The sequence below is a fragment of the Otolemur garnettii genome, unplaced genomic scaffold (genome assembly GCF_000181295.1).
Source record: "Otolemur garnettii isolate 467f Iridium unplaced genomic scaffold, OtoGar3 scaffold00022, whole genome shotgun sequence".
NCBI classification, from domain to species: domain Eukaryota; kingdom Metazoa; phylum Chordata; class Mammalia; order Primates; family Galagidae; genus Otolemur; species Otolemur garnettii.
Genome location: NW_003852417.1, coordinates 3,397,587 through 3,417,032, shown reverse-complemented (window position 1 = coordinate 3,417,032; position 19,446 = coordinate 3,397,587). Strand labels below are relative to the sequence as shown.

At 41.5% G+C, this 19,446-nt stretch overlaps 1 protein-coding gene, 1 non-coding gene and 1 pseudogene across 2 annotated transcripts in view; all 3 read left to right on the top strand.

The window, feature by feature from the left end:
- Window positions 1–986: 986 nt before the first annotated feature.
- PDIA6 (protein disulfide isomerase family A member 6) overlaps window positions 987–19,446 on the top strand; it is a 29,656-nt gene continuing 11,196 nt past the window's right edge. Inside the window, exons 1-5 of the mRNA XM_003787391.3 lie at window positions 987–1,132; window positions 10,103–10,244; window positions 14,723–14,780; window positions 15,324–15,450; window positions 18,337–18,443. Of these exons, the coding sequence (XP_003787439.1) occupies window positions 1,114–1,132; window positions 10,103–10,244; window positions 14,723–14,780; window positions 15,324–15,450; window positions 18,337–18,443 (453 nt within the window). The 5' untranslated portion in view covers window positions 987–1,113. The remainder of the gene's footprint in view (window positions 1,133–10,102; window positions 10,245–14,722; window positions 14,781–15,323; window positions 15,451–18,336; window positions 18,444–19,446) is intronic.
- LOC111724387 lies at window positions 17,589–17,695 on the top strand. The gene has a single exon (XR_002772687.1). It is a non-coding gene; the product is annotated as a U6 spliceosomal RNA (small nuclear RNA).
- On the top strand, window positions 18,576–18,720 carry LOC111724386 (annotated as a pseudogene).

The window sequence follows — 19,446 nt, the reverse complement described above, 5'->3', positions numbered from 1 at the left end:
TAAGTCAGAGCTGGCACGTGGCTTATAGGATAGGTCCCTCTGAAATCACAGGGGCCCATAAATCTGGTTTGCCTAACAAATTTTCCAGATATAGTAGTAGTGCCCCTTCCTCCAGGAAGCCCACCTGCCAGCCCCCACCACTCCTGGGGACCTTGTGCCCATGAATCCTTAAGCCAGAGTCAGAGCTGTTTTATGCATTAAAACACTAGGGTACCAAGAAATCACTACTACAAAAACAAAACATTCACATCCACTCCTGACACAGGAGAGGAAATCAGAGCAAGATACAGTGGTCTTGACTTGTTATGCCTAAAACATTTTGCTTTTGCAAGTTTTACAAAACACATCCCCATGTAAAAGCATTGCTAGACTCTTTCCCCCCAAGACATAGTGGCAGCCCGGTAGTGAGGAGCCCTGTAACTTAAGTCCCTTGGGTTCCACAAAGAAAGAGGAGACACACTTGAAAGGCTTTGCAGTCAAGTGCCCTGGGCGCAGAAATTGTAAAGGTAATTCAACAAAATAAATACTCGTCAAATTATATTACGTATAGTATGTGCTTAGCAAATATGTTTTAATGAATTATTAGTGTGGGCACACGAGGAATTACTAATAGAGTCGTAGATGCACTGAGGGGCCCAAGGAGAGTTATTCTCCTGAGGGGTGAGGATGGGGGGGACAATGGGTGAGTAAGGGCTGGGGCGGGCACGTCAGAAGAAAGGCAGGCAAGGGGAAGACTAAGGAACTAAGACAAGCCAAGCCAAGAAGTACGGAGAGCCTAACACAGACCCGGAGACCAGAGGGGACAGAAGCGTAGGGCCTGGAAGGTCCCGCCCCCCAGCAAGCCCCTCCTTCCGCCGCCCGTCACCGCCCCTGTGAAAAAAAACCAAACCGGTAACCTCTACCCGGCCGCCTCTCATTGGCTATGCGAGTGAGCGAAGCCCTCTGGAACCAATGAACTGCGGCCACGGCGCAGCGAACGCCTTCCGGCCCGCCCCCGCACGGCAGCCGCGCCGCCTGCTGGACCGGCCGAGGGCGGGACGTGGGCACGGGGGCGCGGCGTGCGGCATAGCTGAGGCGGCGGCGGCGGGGACGGCGCGAGCTCTGGCGCTCGGCATGGCTCGCTTGGGGCTCGGTAGGTGCGGGCCAGCGGCGGGAAGCGACCGGCGACCCCGAAGGCCCCAGAGTTGTTGGGAGGCCTCAGCAAACGGGCCCGGCCAGCGGCGCGCGGGGGTTGCCCGCGCGGCCACACGGGGACGCGCCGGGAGCCCATGCCCGGGAGTGCGGTGCCCCACTCGGACGCGGGACTTAGGGCAGGGAGGGCCCTTCTGGGGAGCGTGGGCAGCTCGGCGGGCCGGAGCCTCGTGGGCTGGAGCCCGGGCGCGGCGTCCGAGGAGCGGGAGGCTGGGAGCGAGGCCGGGGGAGCGGCGAAGCCCATCTCCGCTGGATCCCTGGTGTGGGGGGTAGCCCGGGGAAGCCGGGGAGGACCTTGTTCTGGGCCTCTTCTTAAACTCGAGTGCGTGGGGACGGACGGTTCCGAGCTCCTCTCACGGTTTCTTCCATTCCTTTCATCACTTTGTACTTTTAAAAACTATAACATTGGAACTTAGTGCTGAAATAACCCGTAGTTGCCTTAGAAAGGAAACAGTGCCTTCCAAGAGCTGGTCGTAACGACGTAAGAGCGCTTAAATGTGAACGAACTCCTTAAAAACGGAATGAAATCTCATCTCTTAGAAATTATGTTTTAGAAACTAGTAGGTGAACTTGAGGGTCCCGTTTCTTCCCTGGCTCACTTTGGTCACAGCCGAGATGCTCAAACAGTCGTTAACTGCAGCTCTGGATCCAGGCTGGGGTGGGGTGTTGAGTCTCAGCCCTCCCGTCCCCTCTTTTACTAGCTGTGTGACCCGAACCAAGTTACTCAACTACTCTGTACCAGCGCTTTTTTCAACAGAGTTCATTATTTTAGAGGTGAATAATAATACACCGTAGGGTTGTTCTGAGTACTGCCGAGTTAGTGTACGTCTAAAGAGTAAATAAAATATAAATGTTTGGTGTGTAATGGTAGAGAGAGTAGATGAGGGGAAAAGATTTTAAGTCTCTGTTTGGCTGCTGGTGAGTGAGTCCAGACTAGGCTCTGAAAGAGTTTGTGAATCTATCACCAGTTAACTCATTATTTCAATAAATATCAGCCTTCTTGGGAAACTTCTTGGTTGCTAGATGACTGCTGTGGGACCATATACTCTCGCTAGTAGGTGTGGGACAGAGATGCTACTGATGTGAATTTATAACATCCTTGACTGCTGTGGGAGAATGGAAAGCCACAGATGGCAAAACCATCTGCTCACTTAGATTTTTGACACTCGGACGATCCCACTTCCCGTTGGTGCTCATTATCACGGAGTGGAATGGTGATGTGAATTTTAGAAATGGAACATCATTGGGCACCATTGACCTACTTTGTCATCTTAAATGAGCCCAAGGTTTTTTTTCCCACCTTGGGGGTTTGGAGGGGAGGTAGTTGTTAGCTGTTTTTCTGCTATGAGAATTTACACTTTTGTCTTTTCTCAGTAGTAATGTTTGATTTCCTTCTAAATCTTCTAGGCACACTGCATTTTAAAGAATGTAGTTCTCAAATCTTAATCATGAAGACATTTTCATTGAGTAGCCATGTATCAGGAGGGGAGGCTCTTGAGAGAACTAGGCAAAATAAGACAAATGAAAAGTCCATTACTAGGGGAAAAAATAACCCTAGTCCATGTTATACTGAGTGTCAGTAATAAGGACCATCTTTGTATGGAAAGGAAGCACATTGCTGAGGTGAAAAATCTTGGTTTCTCTCTTTGGTGGCTTCAGCCTTCCTGTAACACCTTAAAGAGGAGTCTTTATTGCTGTTTCTGATTGGCAAGAGAAATGAACGTACCTGGTTGTTCTGACACAGCCTAAACAGTGACACTCTGTGGGAGTATAGCACTGCATCTGTCAGTTCTTTGGGCAGAAATTAGGTTTGCATGACCATGTTCTGTCTCTTTCTAATTATTTTATCTATATGTTAACATAATTGCCTATCTGACCTTAGGCAAATTATCTGTTTTTTGTCTCAGTTTCCTGGTCTATAAAATGGGCACCATAATACATACCTCATAGGTTCTTAAAGATTTAACATATAAAAATGTTTAGAACAATGCCTGGTACACAAAGTCATATGTTATTTTTATTTATGTCTTAACCAAAAAAAAAAAGTAAAGATCCTGGTTTCTGGCTAGGTGCAATGGCTCATCCCTGTACTAGCACTTTGAGAGGCTGAGGTGGGAGAGTCACTTGAGGTCAGGAATTCGAGACCAGCTTGGGCAACTTATGGATATGTGGTCTTTAAAAAAAAAAAAACACATAAAAATTAGCTGTGCGTGATGATGCATATCTGTAGTTCTACCTACTTGGGAAGCTGAGGCGAGAGGATCAATTGAGCCTACAAGCTTGACATTGCTGTGAGTTGTTATGATGACCCTGCTCTTGTGCCCGGGCAACAGAACAAGTCTCTGTCTCAAAAAGGAGAGAAAAGAACCTAGTTTCTGAACAGTGGTTAGACAGAAATGTTAGCCATACTTCTTGATCTCTCTTGTAAGAATTTCTCTTGAGGAAACAGTTATATTAATTTGAAGAGAGGGATTTTTAGCACTGGGCTGTTAATGTTAAAATTTTTATAAAACCAAAATTCAGTCAGTAGTGGATTTGCAGCATGATTCAGACATTAAAAACGGTTACATTGGGTGTAGTAAGTAATCCATAATTTACGTGGGAAATGCTATAGCTTTTTTACTTTTCCATTTTTTAAATTTTCGTTTTACATATACATGTGTTTATTAGGTTTCCATTTTTTGCCTTCACAAAATTTAAAAGGCTTAAAATTTAATAGCAATAACAATGTTTAAGATAAGGACTAGAAACACAAACCTCATAAAGAATGAACGAAGATAATACATTCAGAAAAGAAATCAGAAAATTGCTGCATCGAAATATTAAGCAATAATAGTAATGCAAAGAAAGTAACATTCACACTGTCAAATAAGAGTATGTCTATTATAGAATGCTTTGACTCTGAGGTTTAGTATAGAGTAATCAGTTAACTTCTTTTTCTTTCTTTTTTTTTTGCAGTTTTTGGCTGGGGCTGGGTTTGAACCCACCACCTCCAGATGGGGCCAGTGCCCTACTCCTTTGAGCCACAGGCACCACCTAGCTTCTTATTTTTTTTCCCCAAAGTCTCAAAAAATAAACAACTAGTATTTATAAATAAAAGTAAAAGGTAATTTCAAAAAAAAAAAAAAACAGATCATGCCAAATCTTATAGACAATAGAAAAAGAAGAAATACTTCAAAATCATTCTACTTAATCTGGATAAATAGATTTTTAAAGTAGATTTACTTTTCCATTTTTAATTTTTTTTTTTTTTTTTTGAGACAGAGTCTCACTTTGTAGTCCATAGTAGAATGCTGTGGCATCACAGTTCACAGCAGCCTCAAACTCTTGTGCTCAGGCGATCCCCTTGCTTCAGCCTCCCAAGTAGCTGGGACTATAGGCGCCTGCCACAACACCCAGCTGTTTTTAGAGACAGGTCTTGCTCTGGTTCAGTCTGGTCTCTAACTTGTGCTCTGAGGCAGTCCACCCACTTTGGCCTCCCAGAGTGAGAGCCCAGCCTGTTTTTCCATTTTTGAAGATTTCACAGTATAAGTTCATTGTCTTGAACAGATACCAACTCATAATTCATTTTACAAAAAAGATAAACTTTTAGAAGAGTAGATCTCCATAGGGGATGATCTACAGCTAATCTTTAAAACTTACTTGGTATTAGGACTCTCTGCCTATGTTCTTGATCTACTTAACCTTTTCTGCTGCAATGAAAAGATTATTGAGTAGCACTATCCTATAGATATGTAGCCCAGACTTTTATATATAATTTTAAATGTTCTAGTAGCTACATTTAAAAAGGCAAGAGTGCGTTGGCTCACGCCTATAATCCTAGCACTCTGGAAGGCAAAGGCGGTTGGATTGCTTGAGTTCAGGAGTTCGAGAGCAGCCTGAGCTAGAGTGAGACATTGTCTCTAAAAAAAAAAAATAGCTAGGCCTGGGTGGCGCCTGTGGCTCAGTGGGTAGGGCTCCGGCTGGTTCAAACCCAGCCCCAACCAAACTGCAATAATAAAATAGCCAGGCGTTGTGGCAGGTGCTTGTAGTCCCAGCTACTTGGGAGGCTGAGGCAAGAGAATCGATTAAGCCCAGGGGGGTGGAGGTTGCTGTGAGCTGTGTGATGCCACAGCACTCTACCGAGGGCAATAAAATGAGACTCTGTCTCTACAAAAAAAAAATGGTTGGGCCTTGTGGCGAGTCCCTGTAGTCCTAGCTACTTGGGAGGCTGAGGCAAGAGAATCGCTTAAGCCCAAGAGTTTGAGGTTGCTGTGAGCTGTGATGCCATGGCGCTCTATTGAGGGCGACAAAGTGAGACTCTGTCTCAAATAAAATAAAAAGCCAGGCGTTGTGGTGGGCGCCAGTGGTCCCAGCTACTCAGGAGGCTGAGGCAAGAGAATCACCTAAGCGCAAGAGCTGGAGGTTGCTGTGAGCTGTGATGCTACAGCACTCTACCCAGGGCAACAAAGTGAGACTCTGTCTCTAAACTAAACAAATTAATTCATTAAAATAAAGCAAAACAAAGCAGGTGAAATTATTTTTAATATATTTTTACCCTGTGTATCTAAAATCATTTCAACATGTGATTCCAACATGAAAAATGTTGATATTAGTTTACATTTTTCCCTCTACTGAGTCTTCAAAGGTCAGTGGGCTTTTTATACTTAGAGCACTTCTCAGTTTGACGTGGCTGCACATGGGTGTGGCTACCATAGCAGACAGCACAGTTACCGGAAACAGTCTCTTTTGGGTGGATTTGACCTACGTTCTCGCTCATCTTTTCTCACCTCTTGAAGTAGAAAAGGAGATCGTCCTATTAAAGGCTACTCCATCGCTACCCTGGGTTCCCTCTCCTCCTTACTCTGGGCATTTGGTTCATATCTTCCCTGTACTGTATCGTTAGCCCTTCCCACTCTTAAGTCTTCCTTTTACGCTCAGATCGCCCCCATCTTTCAAAAGAAACCTTCCTTGTACCCTACATTGTTCCCTCTCTCTACAATGAAACTTGTTTAGAGAGTTACCTTTATTCTTTCCAACATGTTCTCTCCTGCTTTCTCTAATCCTCTGCAAACTGGATGCTGCTTATTTTCTCTATTGCACCACAACTGTCAGGGCTCCCAGTGACTTTGGCTACATCAAATCCAGTGGACAGTTTTCGGTCCTTCCTCCTTCATCTCCCAGTAGCTTTGTTACTGTTAACTATTCCTTCCTTCTCTTGTTTATATGACACCACTCTCCTCATAATTCTCCATCCGCTGTCCACATTGCAGCCAGACTACTCATTCTAGATAGCAAATCTGATTATAGGTGGGCCCCGAGTTACAAACATCTGGCTATATACAACTCGCGCTTATCAACAGAGGCTATTTCAGTAAGTACATCTAACTGATGTACAGCCTGCACTTCCAGAGGCTCTTACAGGTAATAGGTAAATAAATGTAGCTGTTCCAACTTACATACATATTCAACTTAAAAAGTAACATACAGAATCTAGTTCATAACCTGAGGTCAGCCTGTATACCCCTGCATGATAACCCTTTAGTAAAGTTCACAGTTTTATTTCATTATTAGCCATAACTGTAGCTTAAACAGTATGAAACTTGAATAATGTAATCGTTTATTCATGCCTGTAGCATAGCAAGCCATTTTATTTTAAGCATTAAGAAGATAATATATATATTTTTAAAAAGACAATATATATTTTAATGGGAAAAGTTTGCTTTTGTTTCCATGTTTACAAAATGGAGATAATTCCTGCTTTCTAGTTAGTAATGAAAAATTAAGTGGTCTATGTATTTGAGAGTGATTTGAAAATTGAAAGTGCTATATGATGGAGATTTAGCAATAAAAGGGTTAACATTGGTGTATACTCCTTCCAGAAAAAATTTACCATTGGGTTATTTCTTTTTTTTTTGAGACAGAGTCTCACTATGTCACAACTCACAGCAACTTCAAACTCTTGGGCTTAAGCGATTCCCTTTCTCAGCCTCCCAAGTACCTGGGACTGCAGGTGCCTGCCACAACTCCCGGCTATTTTCTTGTTGCAGTTGTCATTGTTGTTTAGCTAGCCTGAGCCAGGTTTGAACCCGCCAGCCTCGGTGTATGTGGCCTGTGCCATAACCACTGTGCTACAGGCGCCGAATGCAGATTATCCTTATTCTATAAGCATTTTTTAAGGTTTTAGGGGTTCTCATAAAGCTTCTGTTTATGAAATAAACATATGAAAATGTGACTAAGATGGCATATGCATAAACTACTTTAAAAGACAGGTTAGGTGGGCAGCGCCTGTGGCTCAGAGAAGTAGAGCGCTGGCCCCATATCCTGGAGATGGTGGGTTCAAACCCAGCGCCGGCCAAAAAAAAAGCAACCTCAAAATAAATAAATAAATAAATAAAAGACCGGTCAGTCCCACTTATATAGTAGAACCTCCACAGTTGTCCACCTAACTCCCTACACTGACCACCTCCTTAAATATACCTAATTTTCATAGACTGAACGTGTAACACACGTACGTATTAGTATGGTAGGCCTGGTTCCTTATGTTGACCAGTTTGCTACAGTTCCTTACAGTACTCAACACAAAGGTTCTACTGTTACTTGCTATAGCAACAGATGAAAATAAATTATATGATCATCCTTAGAGATGCTGAAAAGACAGGGATAGAAATTTCTTTAACATCATAAATATGTGTTTTAGTGACAAAGTGAGCATGATGCAAATGAGAAAACAATTCCTGTTAAAGTTAAGAACAATCCAAGGATATTCCATAATTTGCCACTGCTCTGGAGGTGATTAGGAAACCATTTTTTACATCTATAGTCATGTGTCAGTTAACGGGGATGCATTTGGAGAAATGAGGCAATTTTGTCGTTGTGCAAATACATGGCGTACTTACGCAAATCTAGGTGGCATAACCTACTATGTACCTGCGCTCTATGGTATAGGCTCCAGGCATAGGCTTTTGGTCCCAGGCTTTTATAAATCTGTACAACCTGTTACTGTATTGAATATTGTATCTGAACATGGAAAAGGTACAGTAAAAATATGATAAAAGATAAATGGTACTGTAGTACCATGAACAGAGCCTGCAGGACTAGGAGCTGCTTTGGGTGAGTCAGTGGAGAGTGAAAGTGAAGGCCTAGGGCGTTACTGCACACTATTATAGACTTTATAACTGTACACTTAGGTTACACTAAATGTTTTTTTAATTTCAGTAATAAACTTTACTGTAATTTTTTACTTTATAAATTTGTTAATTATTTTTGACTTTTCGACTCTTTTATTATTTATTTATTTTATGTTTTTGAGACAGTCTCACTTGCTCACCCTTGATAGAGTGCTGTGATGTCATAGGTTGCTCACAGCAACCTCAAACTCTTGGACTCAAGCGGATTCTCTTGCCTCAGCCTCCCAAGCTTTTGGGACTATAGGTGCCCACCACAACACCTGGCTATTTTTTTTTAGAGTCAGGGTCTTGCCCTGGCTCTAGCTGGTCTTGAACTTACGAGCTCAGGCAGTCTACCCACCTCAGCCTCCCAGAGTGCTAGGATTATAGACATGAGCCACTGTGCCCAGCCTTTTTTGACTCATTTATAAATAACACTTAGCTTAAAACACAAACCCAGTGTACATTGTACAAAAACGTTTTCTTTGTATCCTTATTCTGTAAGCATTTTTTAAGGTTTTGGGGGGGTTTTTGTTTTTGCCTTTTGAACTTTATTGTTAAAAACTAAGACAAACATACATGTTAGGTATGAGGATAACAGGACATTACTAGGCAGATGAGTTTGGTTTTTTGTTTTGTTTTGTTTTTTGCTGTTTTTGCCTGGGGCTGGGTTTGAACCTGCCACCCCCCCCCCTACTCCTTTGAGCCACAGGCATGGCCCTGCAGATGAGACTTTTTCAGCTCCACTGTTGTCTTACAAGACAATGTATACAGTCCTTCCTTGAGGGAAACATTATACAGCACATGACTATATATAAATTTTAAAGGAGGTAAAATTTTGATAGTATTGCTAATACTTTTGGGTCCTTAAGATACTAGTTTAGAATTTGTTTTCTTTTATTATTATTATAAATTCCATTTAAGTTCCCAGAGTAGCCAACAAAAATATACTTGAGCCACAGTGTGGCTAAACTATAATCATAATAATACAACAGATTCTGTATCCTTCCTTTATGATATCGTTCACATGAAAATTCTTCCTGATGGGTATAGATAGTGTAAGGAGAAATTAAAATATCTATATTTTTTATCCTAACTGCTAGACTGTGGGGAAATAAAAATATTTATAAAAACAATCATTGTCCTTCAGAGAGTCACAATCTATTAAATAGTAGAGGAGACAAATGTGTATTTTTTCCTTCAAAAGTGTTTTCATAAAGATATGTTCTAATATTACAACTGAATAACATGAGGAATAAATTCTATGTAGTAACCAGGGTTCCACAGCTAGAGGTAACCTTCCAAGTTACCCATAAAATGGGTAATAATGGTACTGCTTCATAGGGCGGTTGTAAAGAAGAAGGGCGTTAGTACATGAAAGCCAATAAGAATAATGATGAAATCTTTTTCCAGTGCAACTCAGGAAATGGAAGCAGGGACTGTCTTCCAGCGGTTTTCAACCTGTGGGGTGGGACCCCTTTGGGGGTCAAATGACCCTTTCACAGGGGTCACCTAAAACCATCCTGCATATCAGATATTTATATTTACAGATATTTACATTTTCGTAACAGTAGGAAAATTACAGTTATGAAGTAGCAATGAAAATAATTTTATGGTTGGGGGTCACCACAACATGAGGAACTATATTAAAGGGTAACGGCATTAGGAAGGTTGAGAACTACTGGTCTGTTCCCTTGCTCAGCTGCATCAGTAGGAAAAGCGTGAACAGTGCTGTAAATGACGTGTTTTTGTTGTTATTCTAGGTCTGGTGAGCTGTACCTTCTTTCTTGCGGTAAATGGTCTGTATTCTTCTAGTGATGATGTAATCGAATTAACACCATCAAATTTCAACCGAGAAGTTATTCAGAGTGATAGTTTATGGCTTGTAGAATTCTATGCTCCATGGTAAGTATCATAAAATAGTTGTAGATTATTCATAGTACTTATTAAAATAGGGAAAATGTTCTATAAAAATCTGATTTTGCTACGTCATCTAGTTTATCTAGAAGTTTAAAAGAAGTGGAGGAGGAGTGGCGCCTGTGGTTCCGTGGGTAGGGCGCCAGCCCCATATACCGAGGGTGGCAGGTTCAAACCTGGCCCCCGCCAAACTGCAACAAAAAAATAGCCAGGCGTTGGGGTGGGCACCTGTAGTCCCAGCTACTTGGGAGGCTGAGGCAAGAGAATCACCTAAGCCCAGGAGTTGAAGGTTGCTGTGAGCTGTGTGATGCCACAGCACTCTACCGAGGGTGATAAAGTGAGGCTCTGTCTCTACCAAAAAAAAAAAAGTAGAGGAGAGGAAAATGGGAGATTCCACACAGTAATCTGTTAAAGGTCACAAAGAATTGAGTCTTTTTTTTTTTTTTTAATGTTTGAAGTAGCTAATGTTGCATGAAAGGCAAAACAAAAGCCTTATAATTTTAAGAAGATCTGTTCTTTAATGAGGTGATGGGGATGGAAAAGAAACTAATAAAGAATCTTGAGCAAAGGAAAGGGAAGAACCAGTGACTGACTCCATTTTGGTTCTTGGAGAGGATTGTTTCCTGAAGTAGTAATTAGAAAATAATGGTTTAACTTAAAAATTCTTCTCTTGCCTAACATTTGTTGTTGGAAAAACCCTTGTGGGGTAAAGAGATAATCACTGTAGAAATTAATAGCACAAAATTATACCCATAACCAATTGTCTGCGTAGTTGATGCATTTAGTGCAAATAAAAAAAAGAAAAACCACTTAGCTCAGCGCCTGTAGCTCAGCGGCTTAGGCACCAGCCACATACACCGGGCCTGCCAAACAACAATGACAACTACAACCAAAAAGTAGCCAGGCATTGTAGTGGGTGCCTGTAGTCCCAGCTACTTGGGAAGCTGACGCTAGAGAATCATTTAAGCCTAAGAGCTGGAGATTGCTGTGAGCTGTGACAGCATAGCACTCTACCGAGGATGACATAGTGTGATTCTGTCTCAAAAAAAAAAAAAAACTACCAAATAGACAAATCCTTGTTAACTTTGCAAGATGTACGTGGGGCTGCTTCTGCTGTGAATAAGCAGGATACAGTGTCCTGAGAGGACACCCAAACCCCAGCCAACTATGTACCTGTGAAGATGAAATGTATGACAATATGAAATCCACAGGGGACCTTTTAAATGTGAACCACGCCTTAAGTAGGGATAGTAAATGAAATTCTCCCAGATTCTTGTAACCTGAATGGGTTCATTTTAGGGTGTCCTGATGAGAGTTTTTACTTTATTGCTTTAATTTTATTCTTTGGAAGACCATGAAACTGAGTTTTGGAAACTAAACACCAGTCTTCCTGGATTATTCACCTAATGTTTAGTGTAGCAAATGGAGGTAACCTCTCCTTTTGTTACACAGCAAGCTGTGTCACCCAGGCTAGAGAAGTACAGTGGCATGATCTTAGCTCACTGCAGACTCAAACTTCTGAGCTCAAGTGATCCTATTGCCTCAGCCTCCCAGAGTACTGAGATAGCAGGTGTGAGCTGTCATGCCCAGCCTAAAACCGTCTATTTCTAAAGTTTATGCAGTTACATTGTGAATTCCAGTCACCTTAATATCTTTACTATTTTTTAAAGACCTCTGTGTTTTTTGTTTATTGAATTCAAATGCTAATTCTGTATGAGTTAGCTCAGTTATGTTAGTAAATGTGCAATATGTGCATTGTACATAGTTGTACAAACTGTTCTATTGTTGACTGCCTTTGCATGCAGTTTTTACAAGTTTGACTTTTTATCATAACATGGCATGTGTAATTTACCTTATTTCTGAGAGCTGCGATACACTGTAAAACTATTTCAGCATAATTGAGAAGGCAGGTTCGAGATGGGTAGTTAATTATTATTATACTGGCAGAGTTTTACTTCTTATGTTGTGGGTAAAAGAATGGTTCATTAGCAAGTGTTTTTACCTCTTTGTGCTTGGATTCTTCTGGCAGCCTGGTGAAGGCCTTGGATTCTTTCTTAGAATAAAAGATTTTACTTTTTAAAATCATACAGGATCACAAAGGATAAAATATGGTTATCAAAATGTTAAAATAAATTTTGATATGCTAATGTATAGTAAATACAGGTTGAGTATCTCTTACCTAGAATGCTTGGGACCACAAATGTTTCAGAAGTCAAATATTTAGGATTGTGTAATGTTTGCATTGTACTTACCGGTAGAGCATCCCTGACCCCAAATCTGAAATGATCCATTGAGTATTTTCCTTCAAGGCTCATGTCGGCACTCATAAAGTTTGAAATTAAGGAGCATTTAGCTTTCGGATTAGGGATATTCACTCTGGACCAAGATCCAGCAGCAGATCTGACACTTACTGTAATTCTGAATAGTGGTAGGTACATACAATGTCCCTGAAGCACCTAGAGTGATATGAAAATAGCTGTGATTTTATTTGTGACTTACCAACAATGATTAATTGAAGGAGATTGTTAATTTCAGTTTCAGGTTAGTGAAAATAGAGAGTTTTTCCCCCATCCTAGCTCATAGAACCTTTGAGTTTCTGTACACCATCCCTTTGGGAACCAGGAATGGTGAAGAACCCTGAGTTAGAACATACTCTGTGTTTATGTTTACATGGCATTTTGATCTGTCTGCAGGTAAAATGCCTGACATTCACATTGAAGGGGACATGTGTTCTGACATTCTCTAATTTGAATCTTCCTTGCTTACATAAGTTGAGATTAAGGAGGCACAAAACCCTGTGACACTTTGATTCTTAGATTTCTTTTTTTTTCTTTTTTGTTGTTTTTACTGACTTGTAGATTTCTAAGTATCTCACTTAAGCAACAAAATATACTATATATAAATATGCAGAGCCAGCATATCAGGCCATTGCCCTGAAACATCCTTAAATATTAGACTTAAATATTAGGGTTAAGTTTAGGCTTCTGTGGAAGGTGATGCTACATAATCAACAATGTGGTGCTTGGAATCAAAAACGTGTCAGGCAGCTCTAACACTGGATGGCTGTGTTTGTGGGTAAATTTCTTCTCAGTATCCATTTCATTGTCTAGAAGGTGAAAAGAACAATAGGACCTGCCTTAAGCTTTATGCTGATTAAATGAAATCCTTTATAAAAAGTTTCATCATGGTCCTGGCACATGCATTTGCTCATTAAGCCCTTAGAGACCTAATTAGAAGAGAATTTACTTTGTTTAAAAAGCTTCAAATCACTTACAGATAAATAAACTGTGGTATCTGCATACCATGGATGTTACATAGTGATGGAAATGGTACAGCTATTTATCTTGATAAATGGTAAAAGCCTAACAGGTTTGTGTGCATGTAACCTTTTAGAAGCAGGTTTCTGTGTTGGGTTTCACAATATTTTCTGAATATATTTATAAGATTAAGATTGTCTTTTCTTTCTTTCTTTTTGAGACAAGAGTCTCACTTTGTCATCCTCGGTAGAGTGCTGTGGCATCAGAGCTCACAACAACCTCAGACTCTTGGGCTCCAGTGATTCTCTTGCCTCAGCCTCTCAAGTAGCTGGTACTACAGGCACCTGCCACAACGCCTGGCTATTTTTAGAGATGGGGTATTGCTCTAGCTCAGGCTGGTCGTGAACTCATGAGTTTTTAGGCAGTCCGCCAGCCTCAGCCTCCCAGAGTGCTGGGATTATAGGCATAAGCTACCATGCCCGACCAAGATTGTCTTTTCTTTGTTCTTGCCTCCCCTCCCCTCTTTCCCCTTCCCTCTACCCCACTTACTCCCTCACATCACCATCTTCTGGGTCACATCATGTAATTGTCAGCTTGTTGGGCTCACTAACTTGGCCTTATGTGTGCATTTTTAACTCTAGCAGCAGTTTGTGAGAGCCAGATAGAATTGAGATACAGGCACAGGAGATCCAGGCCAGGTGCCTCTTCTAAAAAATGCATAGGTTGGACTGAATCAGGGAATATCAAAACTTAATGGATTTAAAAGTCACTGGTAGAACTTACTAAAATGAAGGTTCCTTCTGTAGGAACTTTGAGTTCATAGGGCCCAAGAATCTGCATTTGTCCAAGCCTTACAACTCCACACTTTTGAGGCACACTGAACTGGATAAATTCTAAAGGGCCCATTCAGGTGTAGAGTTACAAATAATGTAGACTATTTAAACTCTTCATGATTTAATTGAGTGGTAAATTGGAAGCTTTTTTTATTAGAATGATATGAAAAATGATTGCTGTAAGTAATAAAAAGATGAGCCCCTCAAGTCACCAGTGCTGTTTCATTAGCGCTTGTCCTCTTTGTAAGCACCCCCAGTCATCTCACTTAGAAAACTTGATGGGTATTTTTTTATTAACTGATTTTTTTAATTCCTTGAATTGAAGATCAAAGGCTCTAACTCTTGTCTTATTTGTGATTTTCTCCCCCTCCCAAAGGTGTGGTCACTGCCAAAGGTTAACACCAGAATGGAAAAAAGCAGCAACTGCACTAAAAGTAAGTTTCTGAGATGTCCACATTCACCTGTGTGTGTTAACGTGAGTATGCAGATGGGTTCAAGGTCCAATAGGAAGTTGGTTCAACATGCTGCCAAAATCATGTAGAGAACAAGAGGATGCTACACATTTTAATTTTTTTTTTTTTTTTTTTTTTTTTTTTACAGTTTTTGGCCGGGGCTAGGTTTGAACCCGCCATCTCTGGTATATGGGGCCAGTGCCCTACTCCTGTGAGCCACAGGTGCCACCCCACATCTTAATTTTTATGTTTTCTGTTTTTGTTTCTTTTGTTTCCCAGATAAATGACATAATTACTCTCAGCCCTGATAGTTCTGTGAGCTGCAGAGTTCCCTGCCTGGACTGACTGACATTTCACCTATACATCTACTTAAGATTCTCTTCCCTTATTCAAGGCTAAAGTCCTTGTTGACTCTGTCTGCCACCTTCATCCTGCTCTGCTACCTTGCTTCTGAGTCTGTGTGAAGCAGATGGTGGGTTCTTGTGGAATCTGCTCTAGTTGAAAGAAAATGTTCTGTTCCCACAGGATGTTGTAAAAGTCGGTGCGGTTGATGTGGATAAGCATCAGTCCCTAGGAGGTCAGTACGGTGTTCAGGGATTTCCTACTATCAAGATTTTTGGATCCAACAAAAACCGACCAGAAGATTACCAGGGTAAGGGCTTTGCCTGACTGCTGCATTCCCCTGACGGGCAGGAACTTAGGACTTCATAACTGATTAGTCCTGGTACATTCAGGTTTCTACACCTCTTTGTATCTGAATTTCCTCATCTGTCAGTGGTATAGAATGATTCCTACTCCTTCCGAGTTGTTGTGACAAGTATGTGTCATACAGGTAAAAGTCTTGGTTACCATTTATGCTGACTTAGGGGCCACACTGCCCTAGCAGTGACAGAGTGATAATGTTCTGTGCTGCCCTCCTGTCTTCCTTACTACCATTGCTTAAGATTTAATGATGATCTACAAGTATTTTCTTCCTCTGATCGCTTCTTCCCTTCGCTGGAGGAAAAGGGTCTAATGTATCAGTGTGAAAGAGAAGACTCTGATTAGAGAGTCACTTTAAACTGTTGATACTACTAGGGAGTATTTGCCTATGACTTTATGTCTTGTAAACGTGTAGCATTTGAGTGCTTTATTGATAATAAATAGGTACCACAAGTTCTCCACTTTGTAGACAAGTAAATTAGACGAATAAATCGTTAGTATCTGCTGTGAATCATTGAAGCAACTAAAGGTAGAATTCTGGCCCCAGACATTTAAGACTAAATGTTATTTTAGTCATACTATTCTCTTCTTGGTTTTTGTTTTTAAATAGCTGGTGTCTTACTGTGTTGGCCCAGGCTGGGCTCAAGTGATCCTCCCACTTGAGCCTCCTAGGTAGCTGGAACTATAAGGTGCCATGCTATTCTTTGATAGAATAGCCCAGTTATTTATTTAAAGATATCACACACATTGTCATATTTAAAATCAGAATTGCTAGGTTGGGCCAGAATCAGGGTCCTAGTAAGAGTATTGGACATAATATAGTTAAAGCTTAAGTTATAGCTAACTGGATAATTTTTTTCCCCCTAAATTTAGAGACAGGGTCTCACTTTGTTGCCCAGGCTGGAGCGCAGTGGTGCTATAATAGCTCACTGCAGCAAAACTCTGGGCTCAAGTGTTCCTTCTGCCTCAGCCTCCCAAGTAGCTGGGATTACAGGTAGGTGTGCCACCATGCCCAGCTAAAATTTTTTTTTAATTTTGTAGCGACAGTGTCTTCTTGTGATGCTCAGTCTGATCTTAAAACTCCTGGCCTAAAATGACCCTCCTAACTTGGCCTTGGAAAGTTCTGGGATTACAGGTGTGAGCCACCATGCCTAGTCTAATTTTATTTATTTAGTTAGTTAGTTAAGATTTTGTTACATGGAACATAAAAGTGACCAAACTGCCATCTTAGGTTTTACTGTGTGTCAGCAGTACAAATTGTGGTTTGGGTAGGAGAATCGGCATCACAGTAAAACAAAGAGTTACTGTATTATCAGTACTTGGTGTCTTATGCTGGGTCCAGCTGATAGAAAGTGGGAAGTGGGGAGGGTACAGAATCTGTCATTGTGAACCTGGAAAGCAACACATCTTGGGTTAACTGCAGTCTCTTGTTTCATTGTAAAATGGGGGTGTGAACACCCATTCTAAGCTATAAAAAGCTTAATTGAGATAGAACATGGACACATTGCTAGATTCCCCAGCTCTAAAGTCCTAGGGGATGACCTCTTTCATTTCTCTGAGTAAACATCTTCTTGTTTGCTTTTGAGTGATAATTTTTTACAGTTTTGCTAACGTGTAAAAGTTGCAGGTTTAGTGCGTTTCGAACATAGCTCTACCGGTTTGTATACTGTCCACTGCTGCTTTCTTACTGAAGAGCAGAGTTGAGTAGTCGCTGTAGACGGTATGGTCCGTAAAGCTGAAAATATTCACAACTGGCCCTTTTCAGAAAGTTTGCCAACTAGCAGTCTAGAGTGAGAAAGCTCTCTCTTTTCTCCACTGTAGCTCTTGATTTGGCATATGTCGAGCTAAAGATTGGCGGGGGTGGAGGGCACTGGTTCAAAAGATGGGGATATCTGACAGAGGTAAGGAACAGACGGCTGTAAGGCTGGCTGTGTTATGTGGAGGCTGAGTGCTTTTACGTTAGGAAGTAACAAGTTTGAAAGTCTCAGCCAAGCGTGTAGCACGTGATTCCATGGACACTGAGTGTTGCTGCGCCGTATCATCTCTGTAATGTCAGGTCTGAGGTGTTCTCAAAAGCTTTCTTCTCTTGTGTTTGCTTTGGCAGCACATATACTAAAATTGGAATGATACAGAGAAGATTAGCATGGCACCTGTTTAAGGATGACATGCGTTCCATAAAAAAAACCCTTTTTCTCTTCCTGGGCAGTTTGATTAGACAGCTCTTAAAAACAGAAAGAAAGGGAGGGAAGGAAGGAAAGAAGGAAGGAATGAAATGTTCTCAAGCGATGCTGTTAGAATTTTACCTTTGAACTCCACAGGTAGTACATAGAACATATTAACGTATCTTCCCTGTGTTTCTGTTTGTTAATTTTTATATGTATTAGGATTAAGTTCAGTTTAACAGTGTGTTAAGCAAGAAAGAAGAGGCCTGATTTGGTTTTGCTTGTCTTTTCTGTTCTCTGTCTTATAGAAATAATTTCTTCTGCTTCTGGAACTTTCCTCTCCTTTCCTAACTAGATATTAAGCTTCTTATTCATCCATATACATATTGTATGTTCAGAAAACATTTGTGAACTTTTCTCATTAGTTGCTATTTATAGGTGATGAACGGAGGTTCACACTAACAATGTAAAACTGAAGAACAGGAATTCATTTTCCAAGTGTAAAGTCTAGTGCAAAATGTTTCTGGAGAAATGTGGTCTCTCATAAACACAGCCGTTGGTAGATCTTTGTAACACAGGTGAAGCTGACAGTTATGTAAAGATGGGACTCTTAGGTAGTGTAGGGTAGATGTGGCAAAGGCTGGCCTGAAAACCGCCTGCCTTGTTTCCTGCAGGTGGTAGAACTGGCGAGGCCATCGTGGATGCCGCACTCAGTGCTCTTCGCCAGCTCGTCAAGGATCGCCTTGGGGGAAGGAGTGGCGGATATAGTTCTGGAAAACAAGTAAGGCAGTATAATGCCAGTTTTTAATGTGTCATTATTTTAGAGCCTGGGTATGGACTCTATAGAAAACAGGTTTTTTGTTTTGTAATATTTTAAACTGGTGAACTTCCAATTAAAAATTAATAGCAAGACATACTTCCTGGCAGGAGAAATACCATGATCACAAAGGTAGTTCTCCCACAGCGAGGCTTATCCATTGCACTCCAGATGGGCTGACCCCTGCGATTTCCTCAAATGTGGGAAATGTAATTGCATAATTTGTAGTAGTGGAAGACTGGGGGGAAAAAATAACAGAGTTGGGTCAGCTGATCCCCAGGGAGGCCCCTGCCCAGCCTGCTCATTTAGCTTCCCCCAGAATCACTGTTGCAATAGCTGTTCAGTCCCAGGGCATCTTGCCACACCTGCAGTCCAAGTACCAGACTCCCAGGTAATCTTCCTAGGCCAGAGCTGAAATAGAGGAGTGTGGACACAGGCTGGGAACAAACTCCATGGCAGAGGAGCAGGGCACTGGCTCCCCTGGCATATGTAAATCCAGAATAGGAGTGGGACAGGCTCTCCTAGATTGACTTTGGCAAGCAGTGATGAAATTGAGATAACTTTTTCTCTTTTCTTTTCTTTTTTTTGAGACAGAGCCTCAACCTGTCCCCTGGGTAGTAGAGTACTGTGGCATCACAGCTCACAGCAACCTCCAACTCCTGGGCCCAAACGATTCTCTTGCCTCAGCCTCCCAAGTAGCTGGGACTACAGGTGCCCGCCACAACTCCCAGCCATTTTTTGGTTGCAGCTGTCATTGCTATTTGGCAGGCCTGGGCTGGATTTGAACCCACTAGCTCTGGTGTATGTGGCTGGTGCCTTAGCTGCTTGAGCTACAGGCAATGAGCCTCAGATGACTTTTTAACTTAAATCTGTGGCAATGAACTCTCAATCCATGGAAAGTTATACACAAAAGGATAGAGGGTGGAGGAGGAGGAAGAGGTAGAAATTCCTGTTTCTTGGCATCTGA